Source organism: Neoarius graeffei, chromosome 17 (genome assembly GCF_027579695.1).
Source record: "Neoarius graeffei isolate fNeoGra1 chromosome 17, fNeoGra1.pri, whole genome shotgun sequence".
Lineage (NCBI taxonomy): Eukaryota > Metazoa > Chordata > Actinopteri > Siluriformes > Ariidae > Neoarius > Neoarius graeffei.
Window position 1 is genome coordinate 60,957,530 of NC_083585.1, and position 23,931 is coordinate 60,981,460.

General features: G+C 40.0%; 1 protein-coding gene across 4 annotated transcripts in view; it reads right to left on the reverse strand.

The window, feature by feature from the left end:
• The window catches only part of LOC132864365 (casein kinase I), a 71,260-nt gene that overhangs the window by 39,702 nt on the left and 7,627 nt on the right, over positions 1–23,931 (reverse strand). Inside the window, exons 3-9 of one of the 4 annotated variants that reach the window (XM_060897781.1) lie at positions 20,125–20,194; positions 13,544–13,692; positions 13,179–13,413; positions 12,778–12,863; positions 7,100–7,184; positions 5,140–5,285; positions 4,718–4,801 (exon numbers count right to left, since the gene is read on the reverse strand). In XM_060897781.1, the coding sequence (XP_060753764.1) occupies positions 4,718–4,801; positions 5,140–5,285; positions 7,100–7,184; positions 12,778–12,863; positions 13,179–13,413; positions 13,544–13,692; positions 20,125–20,194 (855 nt within the window). Of the gene's footprint in view, positions 1–1,462; positions 1,584–4,717; positions 4,802–5,139; positions 5,289–7,099; positions 7,185–12,777; positions 12,864–13,178; positions 13,414–13,543; positions 13,693–20,124; positions 20,195–23,931 lie in introns of those variants that run through there. The other 3 variants (XM_060897780.1, XM_060897782.1, XM_060897783.1) reach the window with 3 other exon arrangements.

Here is a 23,931-nt window from a genome sequence, read left to right on the forward strand (position 1 = left end):
GAAACAAAGCTGTTGTTCATTTAATGTATTTGTTTTCATTCCAGTGAATAAAAAAAAAATAGTTTGCTCCCATATTCAAAAGTTGTTTAAATGAATTTAAAATATTCAGGTTTAACAAAGATTATTTACATTAAGTCAGTGGTTCTCAACCGGGGGGGCGCGGAGGTACTCCAGGGGGGTCGCGAGTAGGCTTCATGTATGAAGGAAAAAAAAAATCTGGGGCTAACAGGCTATAGTAGCTAAGCAGATGCAACACATTTACCCATGTCAAAATGCAGGACATTGGACTATTACATACAAATCAATACTATTATAAAATCTATCATCGATCTATCATAAAATCTTGTGTGTAGGTTATTTTAAGCCCGTGACGCGAACATGACGCAACGTCACGTGAGTGAGTCTGCATACCGTGGCCACCGTGTGAGTGCTTGCCACACACACACTAGTCTGGTTTCTTGCCGAGTTAACTCGTGCCGACTCTCGCTAGCCTACTATCATCAATCCATCGATACAGCGCAAAACCCAAACAGTCTTTTTAAAGACTACTACCCCACACTGTATTTTTGCTTTCCCCATTTCAGCTCTACCCAAATAATTTGTTCTTTTTGTTGTTTTCTTACTGGTAGTCTACTATGGATAATGCTACTACTGCTGCTACTACTACTACTACTACTACTACTAATAATAATAATCTAGCCCAGGGCTATCTATCTATCTATCTATCTATCTATCTATCTATCTATCTATCTATCTATCTATCTGTCGATATAAGGTGCTGTAGGTCGGGTGGCGTCACTGCGGGTGAGTGTGTTGGGGGGGGATGGGGGCGGGGCGAGAAGAGGGGCCCCCAACTGCAATGAACCAGCTTTGGTGGGGCCCAGGTTGCAAAAGGTTGAGAACCCCTGCATTAAGTAATAAAACCAGTGTATTTGGGGACGCCGTAGCTCAGTCGACTAAGGCGCCATACCATAAATCCAGGGACCCGGGTTCGATTCCGACCCGAGGTCATTTCCCGATCCCTCCCCGTCTCTCTCTCCAGCTCATTTCCTGTCTCTACACTGTCCTATCCAATAAAGGTGAAAAAATCCCAAAAAAAACTTTAAAAAAAAAGTATTTATTTTAATTTAGGAAAATCTGAAATAATTGCTTTGGTTCAACCATCAGAAATTGGTTTACATGAAGTTAAATATTTCAGGTCAAATCAAATGAATTATTTAAATTGTATAACACTACAATATTAGGTGTGATCGATTACCTCAATTTTTTTAATTTGAGCTAATGTTTAATTTTTTTCAGTGTACATTGTTACTGGTCAAAACATCGACGTCGAGACCATAATAGCCAATCAAAACAGTTTTTACAAAGACACCCACATTCTTTTTTTTTTAAGTCACTCGTTCATTTTATTCGTTTGTTCAGTAAAAACCCAAACATTTGTTGAATGTTTCTTATTTCCTCGCGTCGCACCTCAATGACGTCAGCGTGCGGTATTTTTCCCTTCGCGGTTTGTTCCTTTTCTCTCGCCGTAGTAAGACCCCCACATCCGCTTGTTCTGACCCACTGGAGGTAGCATCACAGTGCTGTTAGCCAATCAGAGGTAACACGTTTACATGTCATGAATATTAATGAGTAAGAGCTGAAATCTTGTCGTTCTCCTGCCACCCACTCCTCCACCAAACTAGAGCAGCCTGAAACAGGAGAACCACAGCATTTTTTTCACCAAAACCGGCTCACAGGGCATTCATTCATACTAGAGACCACCGCACAATTAATGAAAAAACGATGCAAGGGGACCTTTAAAGGCATCGATTATTTTCAGTTGTAAATATTTCAGAATATTAATCTTCAGGAGTTGCTGAATCTGGTTTGTCATCTTTGTTGTTTATAGTAAAGATGGATTCTGTGGAATACGACTTGACTGTGTATTTTGTTTTAAGTGCACTAGAAATTATAATTTAAAGTTTCTGCTTTTATTGCAGGAATTTGTAGATTTTATTGATAATTACAGTGATCTGTAAAGTTCTGGTTAATGAATAAGAAACTAAATTTAAACTGTGTTATAACTTTTTTTATTAAATTAATGAATAAAATTTGCGTTAAATGCCTAATAAAATATAATTCACACTTAAAATTAATGCTTTCATTTCTTTTTAAGGCTCAATTGCAGCTCCAGAAGTCACTAGATTGCACCAAAAAAGATGAAAATATTCAAAATTTCAAAAATTTTCGCATTTTTTATACAAAACCCATCACAGATCTGAGAGACATATTTAAATAATATTGTCTAGCTTTTTTTCATGGTTTATTCCATTCAGCGAGCATGATACTGAACAAGTTGAAGACGATTCGCTGAATGGAATATATCTGATAGACCATGAAAAAATGCCATTATTATTATTATTATTACTACTACTACACATTCCTTTCGGGTCTTCAACGCGTCGTTCTCTTTCAAAATTCTCTCAAAACCTTCCGTATTTAACAAAGCAAACCTGGCGGCCATGTTTGTTTACAAATTGTCCCAGTCGTTCACTAGCGCGCAAGTTTTACGTCTCTGACGTGTGACGTCATGTTGTCTTGACAACCGTGCAATATCGTAAACCATATTCAACACTCATTCTCTGTTGGGTAGAGTGACGTAATACACGCAGGATAAGCGATATGCGAACAATATTGCATGCTATCAAACCAAATGAATGAAACCCGCTAGAAGGAAATAGAACACACGTTTTTATTCCATCGAAAAAGTGTCCTGTATGGATAATAATTCCTGATATTTCACTCTGATGACGTCACTCAGTGTTTTCCCGCTGCATTGTCAAAATAGCGAACTGGTTCAAAATTAAAATTCTCCAGATTAACTCGCGTATCTTTTTTTTTGTGTGGATGTGTCCATATAATATAAAGAACATTACACGGTGGTGTGAAGATATGAAGTTTATCTCCTCGTGTTGAAAAAAAAACAAACATACATTCACAACTCAAAGATAAACTTCATATCTTTACACCACCATATATATATATGGGTCTGTCTCAGAAACTGGGTACTGTGGGGGAACCCACTAAACATACTCACAGTCAATAAACTATCCGGTTTTGAATGGTGATGTTGGTTTTAATTTGAAATAAAATGATGAAAGAAATAATACAGATAAAACTAAATCTTTGATGTGAATACTCTTCAGAATTTGGCAAAAATTCTGCAAATTTGTGGAAAAATGGCGGCTTGATCTGGGACATGATAAACGGTTGACTACATCGCATTCCCTTAAAAAGGTTGTAGTCCACTGAAAAGTCTACAGTTATCACTGATTGTATTTTGAGCTGTAACTTTATCCACCTAAGGATTGGTGCGCTCACAGAATAATCATAACCGGAATAAAACATCATGCAAAATATTTCATCATGGTTGTAACTCCATTTTCTGCAAACCCAAAACCAATACGATCGTGTGTTTTGATCTAAACGGAAAGCCTCAGGGTCAAGGTCACGACCTCACCAAAAGTAGGAACTTAAAATCACTATGCCGTATAAACATTTAGTTATAAATCTGCGATTTTGTTTTTTAAAACGAAAGCTGAAAGTTAGGTATAGAATATGTTTCTTACAGAATGTGTTACGATGGTAGCTGGTCTTGTATGAATTTCTGAGCTATAAAATGAGTCGTGGTCTATTTTTTACCGTCGCGTGTTATTTGTGTGCGGGGAAGGACACGCATTAACAATTTGCATGTGTAGAATGGAATTTTCCACTCCAGCAGTTAGAAGTTGATCGTGCTTCCATTTGCGGTCTTTCTGTTACGCGAGTGATCTGTTCGGACGTTATCGCTGAAAAGGCGAGTTTTGACGGTTTTATTTTGTTTTAGTCTTGCAGGATAAGGCAATAGAATGTTTCTTTTTCATCTTACTTTCATATTTCGTAGTGTTTGCGTATTTTTGGCCAATATTTTGCAGCCATGGTCAGTTTAGATCGAACTTTTGATAGAATCTACAGCCAGTCATTTTGCCCCGCCCCCACCTCGCACTCCGTCCAGTGCGGTAGTGATGTCCCGTTGCTCACGCGACCTTCAGCCGGTACAGTCGCTGTTCTTTTACCACCGCCGTTATTCTCATCTTTCCGGTGTGTTGTTGATTTTTCCATTGTGCCCTATTTCGCCGTATCAAATACCCAAACTGTATCATATTATTCATATTTAAGTGAATAATCAATTCAGTCATCATAACTTGGCATTTTTAACCCAAGCAATCAAAAAGAGGAAATTTATTCAATATTTTCACTCATCTGTGAAGGAGGAGCTTTAATTCTTCATGATGGAGTTATTTTATATGGAAATCAATTTTACAAAAGCATTTGAATTGGAATAAAAAAAAAAAATCGTCCACAGTGGAGGCCAGATAAAGCAAGATACTATCTTTATTCTTATTAAACATGACAAAAGAAACAGAGTGTTAGGTAAATGCAGAAAAAAAAGTAAAATTAGAAAATTTAGTTTTTGACCATAATGTCCCAAATGAGAGACCAGTTTCTGAGACGGACCCCAATACACACATTTCCCAGTAAGATTTAACTACCTGTACTGAGGGTGCCAATATTTATAGAACTGATTACCTAAAAGTCTTAAACAGGAATTTAGTTGAGCTTCTACAGTATTGAGGAGAGTGTGTGTGTGTGTGTGTGTGTGTGTGTGTGTGTGTGTGTGTGTGTGTTCATTCACCTGGTTTTTGGTCGGTTGCTGTGCTTTCTCTCTGCTGCTGGACTGGAGCGGTGTGTCAGTGGGAATGGGTCCGATTGGAGTTGGCTGAAGAAACATCACAGAAAAAACACAAGCGATTAGTGATATACGATTAACACACACCCGAGTGTCACATTTCACAATTTTAAAGACACGTTATTGTGTTTTTTATCAAAACAAGGTGTCTCAATACAGAATTTATGATAAATGCTTAAAGTTAAAAAAAAAAAAAAAATCAGCATGTAATGATATATCATGCAAAATATCATGGAAAAACTGAATCATGATCTCAGAACTGAATCGAATCGTTACAGACCCAGTAAAAAGACCAAGTGAATCTACTTTACCAAAGTGTGACGAATTCAAATTTATGCATTACGTTAAAGTCCTCCTTCGGGCCGTACCAGAGTTTTGCCGACCCAGTCGTACTCGTAGTCGAAGACGTATCCGTTCCTGTCGAAGAGGTCTGTGAAGAGTTTGCGTAAGTAGTCATAATCCGGTTTCTCAAAGAAGTCCAATCTCCTGACGTAGCGCAGGTACGTGGCCATCTCTTCTGCACGACACGGTGAGTTTATCGTCATTATTAATAAATTAACTGTGCAGGAAGGATGTGATCAAGACTTCAATGAAAAAGAAAATTGCAAAAAAACATTTTTGTAACTTAATTCCACTTATTTTTATCCTGTTTATTGCACTTAACAGAATCAAAACGATTCCGAACATTCTGTGGTGTAACATTTGCATTATGTACATTTCGTAAAATCAAAACTTGTTAAAGGCATCGATTATTTTCAGTTGTAAATATTTCAGAATATTAATCTTCAGAGTTGCTGAATCTGGTTTGTTATCTTTGTTCTTTATAGTAAAGATGGATTCTGTGGAATACGACTCGATTGTGTATTTTGTTTTTTGTCTTAAGTGCACTAGAAATTATAATTTAAAGTTTCTGCTTTTATTGCAGGAATTTGTAGAAGATTTTATTGATAATTACAGTGATCTGTAAAGTTCTGGTTAATGAATAAGAAACTAAATTTAAACTGTGTTACAACTTTTTTTATTAAGTTAGTGAATAAAATTTGCGTTAAATGCCTAATAAAATATAATTCACACTTAAAATTAATGCTTTCATTTCTTTTTCAGGCTCAATTGCAGCTCCAGATGTCACCAAAAAAGATTAAATTTTCAAAATTTTTTGCATTTTTCATACGAAATGCATCACGGATCTGAGGAACATGTTTAAATAATATTGTAAATAAACTGGCTTTTTTTCGTGGTCTATCAGATACATTCCATTCAGCTAGCACGATACTGAACGAGTCGAAGACGAGTAGCTGAATGGAATATATCTGATAGACCATGAAAAAAACCCAGCCATCATTATTATCATCATCATCATCCATACACATTCCTTTCGGGTGTTCAATGCGTCTTTATCTTTCAAAATTCTCTCAAAATTTTCCGGATTTTAATTAAATATTTTAACACTTTAAACAAGCTGTAAGTGTCACTTCCTTGTAGCAGCATCTGAATTGAATAACATTCATGGTATTTTCATCGCATCCATTATAACTTTTTATTCTGTCCACATTCACTGGATATGAGCAATCGCACGCTCTGATTGGCTACTCTACTACTAGGATATCAGCTCATATACCACGAGTAGAGAAAAACAAAATGGCAGAGCGTGTTGCTGAACCAACCGAGGACAAAAAAACTCTACTCAACCTACTCAACTCAACTCAAAAAAAAAGAAGGCAGCAACAAAATATGGAATAAAAGTATTTTGATTCTAAGAACATATCTTTTTTTTTTTTTTTTTCAAGAATTATCATCGCATTTTTCGCAAATTGCTCCTGTCATTTCACCGGTTTGTTTACATTCTAAGCAGAAATGATTGTGTCAGACGTGTTGTACAAAGTTTTTATTTATCGACTTAGCAAAAAATGCTCTGTTTCTCAAAATCCAGTGAATGTGGATAGAATAAAACAATTATTCCACTCAATCTTGTTGGACATAGATTATAGACAACTCGGTGCTACGCGCCTCGTCGGCTATCAGCTCATGTACGACTCAGTTTCGTGGAATAACTTTTATATCTTGTATGGATATTATCTGTCAGTATAAAGGAGTTTACTTTTGGGTTCTGTTTGGCTTTAAGATACACACACACACACACACACACACACATATATATATATATATATATATATATATATATATATATATATATATATATATATATATGGCTATTAACTATAATAATAATAATAATAATAATAATAAAAAAGAAAGGTGTCCTGTGCTGAGTGTTAATAATCTGTTCCTGAATGAACATTTCCACAATCTCGGGTTTACTGGACAAACCTGGGAAGCTCTCACAGAGCACTTCAATTGGGGTCGCTCTTTTGGTGTCCCCTATCTTCTGATAGCGCTCTTTTAGCGTGTCAGCCTAAAAGGAGGCGAAGGTGAAGAGCGTCAGACAGGAGAGAGAGAGAGAGAGAGAGAGAGAGAGAGAGAGAGACAGAAGGGAAAAACAGACAAAGATAATCAGATTCTCAAAAACTGTCCCAAATGTCACATTGTTTTGAGACTTACTTTGGAGACAAGAAGCTTAAAAAACAAGCTACAAGCAAAACATCACAAAATTACACACACAAAAAAAAAAAAAAAAAAAAAACCACAGGTTTTTTTTTTTCCCCTTCTTAAATCGAGGTCAGCTGACGTATCTCTCAGTGCAGCTTGTGGTTACTCTAATGGAGATACAGTTGTGGTCAGAAGTTTACATACAGGGACGTGAATGTTATCTTGGATATGAATGTCATGGCAATATTTAGGCTTTCAGTCATTTCTCTGAACTGTTCTTTTTCTGTGGCTGAATGATTGTACAGCATCCAGCTTTAATTAAAAAAAAAAAACACTAGAATTTGGTGCACAAGTTTTAATTCTCTTTGGGTTTTCTGAAATCAACACAGGGTCAAAATTATACATACAGGGTCAAATATATACAGTACATACCGGTACAGCACACCTAATATTTGGGTAAAATGTCTCTTCGCAAGATTCACTTTGACCAAACATTTTTGTTTACCATGAACAAGCTTCTGGCAGAATTCTGGTTGGATATTTCACGACTCTTCATGGTAGAATTGATAGAGTTCAATTGAATTTTTTTTTTCTTGCTATGGACTTGACTTATAAGCACGGTCCATATATTTTCAACAGAGTTGAAGTCAGGACTTGTTTTAAGCTTAATGTTCGCCTGCTTTATCCTCCACAACCAGCTCTGATGCGTGTTAGGGTTCATTGTCCTGTTGTAGCTCCCAAGTCGTGTTCAAGTTTCTGATGATTTATGCTGAAGAATTCTGAGGTCGTCCTCCTTCCTCATTATTCCATCCACTTTGTGCAATGAACCAGTTCCACTGGCAGCAAAACAGCCCCAGAGCATGATGATCCTACCACCACCAGCTGCTACAGTGTCCCTCTGTACATGGTGGTCATTGTGGCCAAACAGCTCAATCTTTGTCTGATCTGACCTTACAGCTTTCCTCCAGAAGGCTTTTTCTTTGTCCGTGTGGTCAGCTTCAAACTTTAGTTAAGCTTGAAGGTGTCAATTTTGGAGCAGGGGGTTATTTCTTGAATAGCAGCCTCTTAGTCCACGGTGATCTGAACTGTAGACAGTGATCCATCAGCTTCCAGTTCATGGCAGGTCTGTGCCATGGTGGTTCCCAGGTTGTTCCTGACCATCCAAACCAATTTCCTTTCAGCTGAGGGAGACAGTTTGGGTTTTCTTGAAGCAAAGTGGCTTGTCAAAGTGACTACACCTCACAATAACTTGCCTACAATTGTTTGAACTGATCTTGGAATTTGCAGTTGTTTAGAAATGGCTCCAAGAGACACTCCGGAGTTGTGGATATCTGCGATCCTCTTTCTCAGATCTGCACTGAGCTCCTTGGACTTTCCCATTTTACTGTGTGTTTGTCAATCCAATGAGTGCTGTAAACAAACCCTTTTTATGAAGGAACAGAGAAGCTACCAGCTGTAGTCAATCATGATCACTAACAGGAAGTTAAGAGACCTCAGCCTTGGCAAGATAAGAGACATTTTAGAAGTTTCAGCACCTCTGAATTAATAACTGAGTGCGTGTAAATTTTTGACCCTGTATGTATAATTCTGACCCTGTGTTGATTTCAGAAAACCCAAGAAAATTAAAACTTGTGCACCAAATTCATGTTTTTTTAATTAAAGCTGGATGCTGTACAATCATTCTGCCACAGAAAAAAAAAATAGTTCAGAGAAATTACTGAAAGCCCAAATATTGCCATGACATTCATATCCAAGATGACATTCACGTCACTGTATGTAAACTTCTGAATACAACTGTACATCAGAGTGACACTAATACAGAAAGAAAGAAAGAAAGAAAGAAAGAAAGAAAGAAAGAAAGAAAGAAAGAAAGAAAGAAAGAACTTTATTCATCACACACTTGTGAAATTTCCTCTCTGCATTTAACCCATCTGAAGCAGTGAACACACACATGCACACACACGTGAGCAATGAGCACACACACATACCCAGAGCAGTGGGCAGCCATGCTAACAGCGCCCGGGGAGCAGTTGGGAGTTCGGTGTCGCGCTCAAGGGCACCTCAGCCCAAGGCCGTCCCATATTAACCTAACCTGCATGTCTTTGGACTGTGGGGGAAACCGGAGCACCCGGAGGAAACCCACACAGACACGGGGAGAACATGCAAACTCCACACAGAAAGACCCTCGCCGGCCACGGGGCTCGAACCCAGAACCTTCTTGCTAACCACTACACCACCGTGCCGCCCTAAATAAAATAATAAATCAATTCAATTTATATATCGCCTTTCTCACACCCGAGGTCGACTAAAGGCCAATTTATGCTGACAACCCAGTCCTCGCAGACGGTGTCGCAGACAGTGTCTGCGTAGCCCCCCCACCTTCACAGACGCTCTGCACGCACCTCCCAAAAATTGTGACCACCGCAGAAGCCTCGCAGACAAGAGGGCTCTGATTGGTCCACTCTACATCCGCTGTACACGCACTTCCGCTTCCCTACTTTCCCGGTTTGTTTTGTTTTCACGACCGGCATTTTTAAAAACACGAGCGAAGATGGAGCAGCATGAAGAGCGGTTGATTGAGGAAGTACGTACATCTATACGACTCCAGTTCTAGTCATTATAAAAAAAAAAAGTTCTAGTCATTATAAGTAACCGGAGGATAAACACTCCACTAACCACACCCACCAACTACTCCTAGCGACTTCGCGCCCCCTTGCGTTGTGCCGGTGAATAACATCGCGCACGCCTATTCCCCCGCTCAACAATAAATTACAACTGTCTGCGAAAAGCTATCTGCGAAAGCCTTGTCGCAAGAGCATGCAGAGGCCTTAACTCCGAGAGATCAGTTTGGGTGAGGAAAAAACCCCACAAAAAACAAACCCAGTGGTCAGGAAAAACTGCCCTGTGGTTTAGAAACACAGCAAGGAAAAAAAGAAAAAAAACCCCACAATTTTATCACCATCGTGATAAAAACCGTCACCACCTTGAGATTGTTCATGATTCATCTGGACTTTCCCCCCCAAAAACAAATTTTTTTTACCTCGCCTGCTACGGCATAAGCAGGGCGAAGTATTGTTTTCGGTTGGGTTTCTTTTTTTCTTTTGTAAACAATATTACGGGAAAACGGCTGGATCAATCTTCATGAAACTTTCAGGATAGATGGTCATTGGTCTCAAATAGAATCTCCAACATTTTGAGGGCCATCTGGTCAAGGTCACCAAAAAGGTCAAAATCGTTTTTGTTGCGTCTCCTGCCTCATATAGAGGCGCTAGCCACTACGTCATCGTGCTGCAAGAGCGTAACGATCGCGCACTGTGCATACACGTGTTCCGATTAAAATGGCGAGTGAGGGTATACAATTCGATTCACCGTTCGAAATAAATGGACTAAAGAAATGGCTTTCAGACACGTTTACGCTTATTACAGAGAGAAAGGCCGAATCCCATTTCACCCCTTGGACCAACCCCTTGGCCCTTCCCCTCCATTTTGCGCGTTCACGTGAAGGGGTAGGGGTATCCCAATCCCAGTTAACGCGGAGGGGTAGGGGAAGGGGTAGGGCTTCTGTACCCCTCCAAACAGAGATTTTCCTGGAGCTGACTCCGAACGAAGGGGTTTGAGTGATTTCCCACAATGCCATGCGGATTTCAGCGAGATTTCATGCGGATTTCAGAAAGATGGCGGTTCCCGCGGCGAAAGATTGTCATAAATGTATTTTCTCCATTATTTACGTGTTTTAAGTTGTTATCCAGAGGAAACACGCCGCTTGATTCGCTTTCGAGCTGAGAATGAGCAGCGATTTCTGAAATCCAAGCTGCTGCTAAAAAGCTTTGGGAGTGAGTATTGTTTTCGGTTGCTTGACTGCGTACGTTTCGTTCTGTTATTCTCGCTTTTATTGTTTACATGAGTGTTCTGACACCTCATTCTGTCGGATGTGGTGCACGAAGCGCCAAAGATATCCCATTCAGTGGTGTTAGTTAACAAATCACACCCTGCCAGCAGAGATTTCTGGTTCTGCCTCTGGCTCTGACTGTAGTGGCTGGTCGCAGCCAATGACGCATTTGGTTGCGTTTTGCTAACGTAAACGCTGACGGAGGTACGCGATGACGTATGCGATCGTTGAAGGGCTATCCCAATACGTAGGGGTTGAATTTCAAGCCCTATCCCTTGTAGCTCAGTTTCAAGGGGAAGGGCCAAGGGGAAGGGGGAGGGCCAAGGGGAAGGGGGAGGGGTAGAAATTAGAATTGGGATTGGGCCAAAGTGTGTTCCACTGAGTTCTAGCGTCGGGCCATTTCTGGGAAATAAGAGTTTGGGTCATGGAGACAGTGTGTGTGTATGTCAGCCTCGGTTCAGAGGTTTCAGTTTCGGAAACTGTAAGAGGTAAGAGTAGAATAATATAAAAGTACAGACACTTGGTATATTTTACTTCCGTGATTTTTAAATTGTTTATTTTTGGATTACGCTTCATTTTTGTGGCTACTGACTCAGAGTAAACATGAACATTATATTTACTGCATGGGATCAGAAAACTATTTTATTTCTCAGCAGTAGCCACATGGACCATAAGGGACCTAATTTTTCATGATATCTTCCTTTGTATTTATCATCAGTGCTACTGGGCGAGGTTTGTTTTGCCTGGCAACACTTGTTTTTAGGTCTGTTTTTAAATTTTCCACTAAAAGTGCATCAACTTCTTCTCGGTCTAAAATAAATAAAAAGTAATTAGCAAAGACTGATCACGAAAACCAGTTTTCACAAACTGAATATCAGTTATTCCGCAAAATCGAGTCGTACCTGAGCTGATAGCCGATGAGGCGCGTAGCACCGAGTTGTCTATAATCCATGTACGACGAGACTGAGTGGAATAACTGTTTTATTCTATCCACATTCACTGGGTTTTGAGAAACGGAGCATTTTTTTTTTTTTTTTTGCAAATTCCATAAATTAAAAGCTCTAGACAAAACATCCGACAAAATCATTTCCGCTTAAAAAGTAAACAAACTGGTGAAATGACAGGAGCAATTTGTGAAAAATACAATAATTATAATAATTCTTGGGAAAAAAAAAAAAAAGACCGGTTCTTTCCATCAAATACTTTCATTCCATATTTTATTTATTTATTTATTTATTTTTTTATTTTCAAGCAGTTTTTATTTCATCCTCGGTTTGTTCAGCAACACACTCCGCCATTTTGTTTTTCTCTACTCACGGTATACGAGCTGATATCCTAGTAGTAGCGTAGCCAATCAGAGCACACGATTGCTCATATCCGGTGAACGTGGATAGAATAATTTCTGATGGATAAAACTCAAGTCCTGTCCACAAATATGGCATTTAAACTTAGACACGTCACTAAGAAAAATTTCCACTTCAAACCGTCTTTACGTTGCTTTCTCCGTGTGTACAGCTGCGTAACACAGTGCCTTGTGTATGTATTAATTTATTCTGAGTCATCACAGTACCTTGAGGCCTTGCCAGGGCAGACTGCCTCGCAGGAAATACATGAACATGTGACCGAGCGCCTCTAAGTCGTCCCTCCGGCTCTGCTCTGCAGGACAGAACATCGACATGTACATCGGTGAACGCTGTGGTGGGTCTGATGCTCTTAAACTAATTTTAATAATTGGATAATTTGATTAGTTTAACATTGTTAACTTGGAAATCAAGTCAGTTAAAAACAACTTAAAAAAAAAAAAAACTTTCCTAACTGTAATTGTGTTGTTTAGACAGCAGAGGTCACAATAACATACAACAGCATGAATACATGTGACTTCACCTGAGGTGGAAGTAACACAGCTCTAATGCCATGAATGAATTTTTTTTTCTTCGTCATACCCATCCAGTACATTTTGTTTCTCTCTACCTTTGCCCAGGTGTGTGTTGATGCTCATGTAGCGCGCTGTGCCCGTCAGGCTCTTGTGTTCCCGGTAGGGGATGTGTTTTTTGGTCTCGGGGTCGATGTACTCTTTGGCCAGGCCGAAGTCGATGATGTGGATGGTGTGCTGCCGTTTGCTGCCCGGCCGGCCCACAAGGAAGTTCTCCGGCTTCACGTCCCTGTAGATCAGACTGCGGGTGTGAACGTACTCCATCCGGGTGATCTGCAGGAGAAAGGTTCAGCACACTCCACGTGAGGTAAACATCTACAGAACCAGGCAGGATCTTGAATATTTACTGTATACGACATGGCATTATGGTACAGTGATGTGTGTGTGTATATATATGGCTCACCAGCTGAATAGCGATCATGAGCACAGTCTTGAGGGAGAAGGTTCGGTCACACAGGTCGAACAGATCCTCGAGACTCGGCCCCAGCAGCTCCAGCACCATGGCGTTATATTTCCCACATGGACCAAAATAGTACACCTGAGGAACACCCTCTAAACACACACACACACACGATTAGACAGCAGAGTGAACACACGCATGCAGGGTGGAGCCATATCAAGAAGATTAATATACACAGGAAACAATAAACACGAATTCACGACACAAAACTCTTACTCAGAGTTACACCGTAAAGAAAAACCATTACATTACAAACAAAAGCATTACATCATGAAAAGGGGGGGGAGGAGGAAAAAAAATAAAATAAAAAAAATTACCCACTGGAACAAAAAACAGACCACGTTATGTCGTTTAAAAAAAATATCCGAGACGGTGTGTTACATTGAAAAAGTGAATGTGTATTACATCAAAAAAGTGTTACATCATCCAAAAATAAATAAATAAATAAATAAATTTTAAAAAATAAACCCCACTGAGACAGCGTATCACTGTTAAAAAAAGTGTGTTATAGCATAAAAAAAAAATTAATAAATTTTAAAAATAAAACCACTGAGACAGCGTGTTGGTGAAAAAACAAAACAAGAACAACAAACCCTCAGATCATGTGTTACAACATTTAAAAATTAAAAATAAAAAAAGGGACCATGTGTTATGTCGTTAAAAGGGGAAAAAAACAAACAAACAAACAAAAAAAACAGGACAGACAGCATGTTATGGCGTAAAAAACAAAAAACCCAACCCTGGGAGTGTTATCAAAATAAATAAATAAATTAATTAATTAATTAAAATTTAAAACCCCACCCCACTGAGACAGCATGATATGGTGTTTTTAAAAAAAAAAAGTGACCGTGTTTTACATCGTCCAAAAATAAACAAACACATAGAAAATAAAAATAAACAAAAACTCACTGAGACAGCATGTTATGGTGTTCAAAAAAAATAAATTAATCTTACGGTGTAAAAAATAAAACCAATAAGCCAGCATGTTACAGCATAAAAATAAACCCCGAGGCCATGTGTTATATTAACTAAATAAATAAGAGAAACAAACTCTGAGACAGTATGTTATGGCATCAAAAGAAAAAAAAAAGGGTGGGGGGAACCCCAACAACTCCAACACAGAGGTCATGTGTTACAGCATCCAAAAAAAAAAACCACACACACACGCGTGTGTTACGGCATCAAAACCAGACACTGTGTACCGCGCAGAGTTTGTGTCACGGCGTGAAACTTTTGAGTAAATATTTGAGCACTAATCATTATTGCCTACTTCAGGGTTTTTCACAGTGTGGGGCACGCCCCCCCTGGGGGGCGCCAGAGTTCTTCGGGGGGGGGGGGGGGGGGGGGGGGGGCGCAACGTGAGGAAACATGAACCAGAATAAGTTACTATTGCGGACATTTAGCGAACTTCAGCTAGCCTTTGCCAGAGACAAAAAGGATCGATTTTTAGTACCTAAAGCTACAGTGAGTGAGGAGACAGAGTCTGGGCCAAGCAAAAAAACAGAGCCTCCAGGATTTCGCGATGTTGCGATTTGCACCATCAATGCAAATTCAACCAATCCCCGCGAATTCAGGGCGGTGTTGCAATTCTATCCAATCACCGCAACCTTCCCGCAAATTTGACCAATCGTTGGCGTCGTCTTGAGGTGACGTCGACAAACTACCTTCCGCCTTACTTCCGTGTATACGTTCAAGAGAAGCAGCATGCGCGCAGTGTTGCCAGATTGGGCGGTTTTAAGTGCAATTTGGCGGGTTTTGAATATAGTTTGGACTGGAAAACGTCAGCAGTATCTGGCAACATTGCATGATGTGCGAATCAGTGTTTATATAGGCTTAAATTCTGTTACTGAAAGTGTGTTGTGTTTACAGTGAAGGACTGTGTGCACTTTACATTATTTTTTTACTTAATACAAGAAATTAATGGATGCCAACATTTTTGCCAAAATGGTATTTTATTTTCCATTGTTTAGGCAGCTTCAGCATCATACTGTGAGATTCTGTTCAAATTGTTGTTTTTTCTTCTATGAAGCCTGAGCCATTTATTTTATTAGTTTATAATTATTGTGTAATTTAGTCTTCAGGAGAGACTGCCTGCACACAGTACTAGTATTAATAGTTTTTTTTCTTACATGAAAGCTGAGGCATTTATATTATATTTTAAGGTAACTTCATGTTGTGCTGTGAGGTTCTCTGCACTTTAACTTTTGAACCAACAGGTGCATTTGGATAAGTAAAGCCTATTTTTCTGCATTTTTGTAGTCCTGGTAATCTTTTATATTGGTAAAGTTGTTTATAGGACCATTTCTCAGTGTCTTTGTTTTTTTAATCAATAGTTTTTCAGTAATAACTTAATATTTAACATATCACTCAATTTTAATCACAAAAAGAGAAAATCGCAACAATTTCTCGCAACTTTCACTTCCTCCCGCAATGTAATCGCAACAAAAACCTAAAAAACACTGAAACTTTCATCGCAATTTTTTGGAAAAACCCTGCAACGTCAGACATTTTAGCCCGCAACAATCACAAAAAAGGCCCGTGAAATCCTGGGGGGACTGGAAAAAGAAGGAAGTATGACCACGATTATTTAAAGTTTGGATTTTCATCGACTGGATCTGAAGATGCTCCACTGCCACAGTGTGTTGTCTGCCAAGAGGTGCTAGCTAACGATGCTATGAGATGTTTAAAATGTGTAAAACAAGATGTTTTAAAAAGAAAAGCACAGATGTTTAAAATGTGTAAAAGAAAAAAATAAGTGTACAACAACCATTTTTTTAAAATACGAATGGAACATTAAGTATAGCAACAACAAAAATTGTAAAGGGGGGGCGCTGTTGTTTATTTGCTCTCTGAGGGGGGGCTGACTCTCCCACACTTTGAAAACCCCTGGCCTACTTTAATCAGAGAGACTGACACGTGACGCTGATTATTTTGCCGTTCTCCCTCCACACCTGGTCTACACAGAGAGAGAGAGAGAGAGAGAGACAGCATCACGTTCGTTTCATTTCTGTCTGATCAGAAACTCCACTGGTTTCCGTCAGCAAGCTGTAATCTGTCTCTGGTCTTATCACGCCGAGCGCAGGATGAACACAGCAGACACAACACACGAGAAACCTGCACTGATTAACACGGCGTTCTCCACATCCTCCTGCTGCGAGCGTTTACAGCACGAAACAGCACCAAATCTCTACATCTCTCACACAATTCCACTCAACACCCACATCCTACAGATTTTATTACATTACCATCATCACCTTTAGTTCTTTTACTCCAGTTAACGTTTAAAAAAAAAAAAGGAATAAAACGGGCCTCGAGGAAAACTTGAGACGGGTAAAGGTTCTGGTTGGGAACTGAAATTTGGCTCCAAATTAGAACAGAGTATAAAATGCCAGGTACCAGCTTACTGGGTCCCTGTAAAAAAAAATATTAATTCTGGTTGTACGATAACCCTTTATGATTGCAAACACAGGCGACATCTGCGTAGGGACGCAGGGAGCATATGTGACCCCTCACCGAATCCAGGGACGCATGTCGGCCGAAACGAATCCGAGATAATCGCAAAAGAAGCTTTTTTTTTTTTTCGAAATTTGTGATTTTCGTTTTTTTCCATCATGTGCAAGTTGAGATCTTGAAGAATGCAATCAGTATTTCAGATAATAGATTGTTTTGTTGGAAAAGCATACATTTTTTGTTGCAAATTGTCTCGTTTTGGTCAGGACTGTAGCCTGCTGGGGGGTGTGGGTAAATTACCATATGGGCCATTCACATGATGATTTAAGTCTTTGGTTTTGTTTTTTTTTCGCGAATCAGCTGTATGATACGAGCTGAGCTCGTGGCTACTTAGCTGCATACAGGCATGTAATTTCACTATGGAATGAGTTACTAAACAGAGCGCAGAGGAGCTGAAACACCGCGAAGCAAACAGACACACGGTATTTACATCGGAGATCACCATTTCTAGCAAAAAAACGCAACCTCGTTTTCCAGATTGAATGGAATACTTGAATGATCGGATGATACACGGACCGTTCTAGGATTACATTCCATCGGAGGCATTGGTGTGTGCAAGGCGCCGTTTCTCTTTCTGATGGGGTGAGTTTATTAATCTAAGGCTGTGTGGTTATTTTTGCAAGTAACGGAGAGTGTTGTGGTTTGGTTAAGCCTAGGTCACAACCAGACGTACGATTTTTTGGCCGTGCGATTTTTGCCGTTTCCCAAATCGCTGCGGTTTTTTTTGTTCATGGAGAAAGACGCGCGTTGGCCGCAAGTTTGTCTTGCAACCTGAAAAAAAACGTAAGCGCCCGTAGAGTTTGTTTGACATGACAAAGAACCTCTGCGGCCGGTCTGCGGCTCGAAAATCAGCACGTCACACACGCGCGCTCTCGTGCGTTTCACACGCGCCCTCTGTGCGTTTCTTGCATGTAGGAGCGTGTACTGTACGGCCGGTTGTGACCGAGGCTTTACATGAAACTAGTGTTGTGTTAGTTGTGTCATCATCGTGCTATCTTTCTTTCTTACGGTGTGAGTAATTTTTCAACCACAAAACGTTAAAGTATACTTTAGGACTTATTTTTGTACTTCATAATTGTGTTGGGCATACTTTGCATGGAAGGAAAATTGACGTGGTGATCTTTGTTTACATGAAAGTAGTATCGTGCTAGCTCGTAGGGGGTGGGGCTTTCCTTAATATCATGCAAATGAGCAGCATTATGTGCCCGCCCTACACCCAGAGTAGCTGAGATGGAAAACTTTGAGGGCGATTTTCTCCCTTTCCTGTTTTAAGAGGTATACACTTTCAAAAGGCCACACATTCTTCAAATATTGTCAGATCTCCACATGGAAGGCATCATTGGAAAGCTTAGAAACTGTACTTTCTGAATCTGTCAATAACTCAAAATGCCCCCGGGCCGACATGTGTCCCTGGATTCCGTTATCTGACACATATATCCCATGAAATATTTTACCACATTTGTGACGGTTAATGTGAATCATACAAAAGAAAAATACAATAAAACGTCCGAATGAAACGAAATGAAGATCGAGTACAGATATTTATTTTACTGAGGTGTTTGATCGCCCTTTCTCTGATTTCGAGGAGTCTATATAATAATCTATAATTAGATATTATGCCGTGGTTATTATTTTTTTTACACACACACACACACACACACACACACCTGCTGTACTCCGCTTTCCTTGGAATTCCGTAAACAATAACACGGCCGGATCACTGAGGGGGGTTGAACTGGTTTTGTTGGACCTTTACTGATGTAACTCTAGAATAATTTCTACAAAAATGATGATTTTTAACAAATATTTAACTCGTCCTGTCGGACAGGCAGATGAGGATTTGACTTGTCCGGACCAAACACATGGTTGTCCCAGACAGTCGGACTTCCATTAATGTTGAGCCCAGCTCCAGAGCTCACTGCAGATCTGTAGCGTAGCGCTTGATGATGTCCAGCGTGCATGAGCTCTTCTTATAGTGAAGAACTACAGAGCTCTGCTCATGATACGAAAAGATTTAATCGCATGCCCACGTTTTACTGATCAATTCCCACGATTTCTATTCGTTCCCTCATTGTAATTAAATTGTGGGTGTGTTTAAAACACGGGAATGAGTTATTAAAACATGGCCGCAATATAATATTTATTTATGAAGCGTTTGGTTCCAAGTCAAACAAATCTTTAATATTTATCAAATGGTTCTATATTAATAATGTTGCTGTAAAACGCTTTGACAGAGTCGACTGAAAATACCGAAAGTCACAGGTGAAGATTATATTGCACTTTTCTTCTGCAGTAAATAAACGACGGAGCAGGACAAGAACTGAGGATCAAAATTTTTTTTAAAAAGAATGCAAAAAAGAAAAGAATAGAATATTTGTCATCATTGTAAATAAATACAACAAAATTAAAATGCAATCCTCGGTGCAAAAAAAGTGCATCTAAAAACCTACAAAAATAATACAACAAGATAAACTAACAAATATATAAATAAACTACTGTGAAAAGTTATTTAAAACAGCAGTCAGCACTCACATTCACATCCTATTGTGAAAAGAAAAAGAAAGCTAAACAGGAAGGAAGGAAAGAAGAAAGAAAGAGCATAAAGTAAAAAAGCTAGAATGAAAGAAAAAGAATGAAAGAAGAGAACGCTAGAAAGCAATCAAGAACAAGAAAAAGAAAATGGAAGAAAAAGTGATCAAGAAAAACAAGAACAGAAAGAAGAAAGAATTCACGAGAGGCAAAAAGTAAAAGAAGGCTAGACACAAAGGCTGGATGAAATAAAATAGAAATAAAAATAGCTCAATAGAGAGTGGTGGTTTGGTCAGAATAAAAAAATTAATAATAATATTAAGTTGCATTAAAATCTAAACATTAGCACATCAACTAATCAAATAAAAAAGTAAATATATATTGAGCCTTTTTAATGATGACGGGTTTTTTTTGTTTGTTTTTTTTTCGAATTCCAGTTTATTCTGGAAAGTGGCACACGCTGAGAGAACAGAACTGGAACCCACCTGAGTTTCCGAGCTGTTTGTAGAACCGATACTCCAGGTGGAGCTGCGGCGCTCGGGACTTGAGCGGCTCCTGTTCAGGGAAGAAAAGAGCATTAAACAGGTTCAACACCTTCACTGAAGGGTTACGAGGGATTTAGGTTCATTTTGACGCCTTCGCATGCCCTTACTCGACGCCTTCGCATGCCCTTACTCGACGCCTTCGCATGCCCTTACTCGACGCCTTCGCATGCCCTTACTCGACGCCTTCGCATGCCCTTACTCGACGCCTTCGCATGCCCTTACTCGACGCCTTCCCATTCCCTCACTCGACGCCTCCCCATTCCCTCACTCGACGCCTCCCCATTCCCTCACTCGACGCCTCCCCATTCCCTCACTCGACGCCTCCCCATTCCCTCACTCGACGCCTCCCCATTCCCTCACTCGACGCCTCCGCATTCCCTCAATCGACGCCTCCGCATTCCCTCACTCGACGCCTCCGCATTCCCTCACTCGACGCCTCCCCATTCCCTCACTCGACGCCTCCCCATTCCCTCACTCGACGCCTCCGCATTCCCTCACTCGACGCCTCCGCATTCCCTCACTCGACGCCTTCGCATCCCCTTACTCGACGCCTTCGCATCCCCTTACTCGACGCCTCCCCATTCCCTTACTCGACGCCTCCGCATCCCCTTACTCGACGCCTTCGCATCCCCTTACTCGACGCCTCCCCATTCCCTTACTCGACGCCTTCGCATCCCCTTACTCGACGCCTTCGCATCCCCTTACTCGACGCCTTCGCATCCCCTTACTCGACGCCTTCGCATCCCCTTACTCGACGCCTTCGCATCCCCTTACTCGACGCCTTCGCATCCCCTTACTCGACGCCTTCGCATCCCCTTACTCGACGCCTTCGCATCCCCTTACTCGACGCCTTCGCATCCCCTTACTCGACGCCTTCGCATCCCCTTACTCGACGCCTTCGCATCCCCTTACTCGACGCCTTCGCATCCCCTTACTCGACGCCTTCGCATCCCCTTACTCGACGCCTTCGCATCCCCTTAATCGACGCCTTCGCATCCCCTTAATCGACGCCTTATTCAACACCTTTATATTCCCTTATTCAAGGCACTGACTGCAAAGCCATCTGAAATGTTGACTTTTCTTGTGTATGGTATTTTGCTTTGTCTCACAAGAACAATATCATGCGGACGAATGGGATGCGATCATTTTGATGTCCTGAGGGTCTCTGTTTTGGGACCGTCTTCCTCCCTCTTGGTAAAAACTGGTAAACAGTACGGCCCTACGGAAACGGGAAACAGACGGGCGCGAGGGAGGAGCTTTAACTAATTAGCATAACTATGGAACTGCGTCACACCAAGATGGCGACACCACCAAGAGAACATCGTGACTCTGTGTCGACCCTCAGAGAGCTCCGAGTCGCAGGGATGGAATTTGCGGTTGACGTTGGCGAATATATCCGTGACACAAAAGATGAATGTTTATATCTTTTCTCTGTTCCTGCTTTTGTGTTCTCGTTTCTTTCTCTGTAAGATCAAAACATTAGGGGTGTAACTCCACACTCGCGGCCGGGGAGTCGAGCCCATGCACTGTAAGGCTAAGATAGCTAAGTGCTAGCTAGAATGATTTAGTTAACTGTCCAGAAAAATGGCATGTCAGAGCAATAACCTCGTGCTATCTTGCAGTTGCACTCACTAGACAGACTTTTCTTTTCTCTTCCGCTGGAGGGAGAGCCGAGTCCGACACGTTCACCCACACTGACTTGGTTTGATTAAAAGTAGCTCAGACACACCCCACAGTGGTCACGATGTGATGTTGTTTGCTTGCTTCGGCGATCTCCAGAATCGTAAAATGCAGGACGCTTTTTATCTCGGCAAAACATTTACACACAGGATACACAGGACGTGTGTGTGTGTGTACGTGTGTGTGTGTGTGCAGCAGCAAAACATCTCGAAACTCCAACATTTTACCTAGAATTCAACTTTACACTCAGAACCTTTAAAATGCGACGTGTGTGTGGGCATGAACCAATCATTTTAAACAGAAAAACACATGGATACATTTTTTTAAAAAACTCGTATGAGGAGCATCACCAAAAATAATTAATAAACATATAAATACACGTAAACATAGCTTGGATTTATGCAACACTATACATGTGCATGATATGGTTTAAAAAACATTTTCCCTTCTTTATTCCAGATTTGAAGTCATGGTTATCATCAGCGATAAAAGTAGACATGGGGGGGGGAAACAAACAAACAAACAAAAAAAACATGTTACGATGTTCCAAGACATTTATACGATACGATATGTTTCACGGGGTATAATTTAGCTCACAAACAAACTGCCGGGAACACAGTAGTGCTGCATTCCAGCTGTGAAAATGAAGAACAGAGGAATCTGACGATGGGTTTGTTTCATGCTGAGAAACACTAAATGTCAACACTGACAAATCCGTACAAAAAAAATCTAATTTACTGCTTCAATTTCATTTGTACTTATTAAAAAACAAAGTTTCAAGGAAAAAAAAAAAAATCACGATAACACGTGATATTGGTAGCGATAACACTGCAATAGCGATGCAGTCTGGTTAGTCACATGACTTTCTATGGATTTGCCCGCCAAGTTGCCGTAGCCTTGTCCACGGCTAACGTTAACACACAGCTAGTTGACTTGGACACTGTTAGTTAGCATGTAAACCCAGAGTTATGCTAACATGAATAGCATTAACTTATCTGAAGTCCTTTCAGAAACATATTTTAGTATAATCTTGCCAAATAAACACAATGTAGAAATCTTTCTTTTCTACTAGCGTTAGCTACCCAATATGAGTTCGAGTTTGAAAAGAGTTTGCTAGCATGTCAGGTGGAGCTTCAGTGACTAGCTAGCTTAACGTTAAACCACCATGATGCACAGCATGCGTTCATTTTGTGAATTCACATTTCTGTCTTTGGTAACGGCGTTAGGTTTTGTAATTGTTGTGGTAATAATACAACGATGCGTTGACAGAAAATGTACTTTTAATACTGAAGTATTTTTAAAAGCAAGTACTTCAGTACTTTAACTTAAGTAAAAATTTGACTGGAGAACTTTCACTTGTATCGGAGTCACATCTGACCAGCGGGATCTGTACTTTGACTTAAGTAATGAAGTTGGGTTCTTTGTCCACCTCAGAAAGAAAGAAAGAGAGAAAGAGAGAGAGAAAGAAAAAGAGAGAAAGAAAAAGAACAAAAAGGTAAGCAAGAAAGAAAAAGAAAAAGCTACAATAAAAAGAAAGAAAAGAACACTAGAAAGAAGAGCAAGAACACAAAAGGGATGCGAGAAAGAAATACAGAATGAAGCAAAGAAAGCTAAAAAGGAGGGCAACAAAAGAGGTAAGCACAAAAGAAGGCTGCAATAAAAACAAGAAGGAAAGAAGAGCAAGAACAAAAATAGTCAGCAAAAAAAGAAGACAGACAAAGAAAGCAACAATGAGAGAGAGAGAAAGAAAATAGAAGAAAAGGAAACTAGAAAGAAAAGCAAGAACACAAAAGAAGGGAACCACAAAAGAAAGAAAGAAAGAAAGAAAGAAAGAAAGAAAGAAAGAAAGAAAGAAAGAAAGAAAGAAAGAAAGAAAGAAAGAAAGAAAGAACTCGAAAAGGAGAGCAGGAACAAAAAGAAGGCAAGCATAAAAGTAGTAAGAGAGAAAACTACAATAAAAGAAAAAGAATAGAAGAAAAAGCTTGAAAGAAAAACAAGAACACGAAAGAAGGAAAGCGGGAAAAAGAAAGCAAGCTACAAGAGAAGAAAGTGAGAGAATTGAAGAAA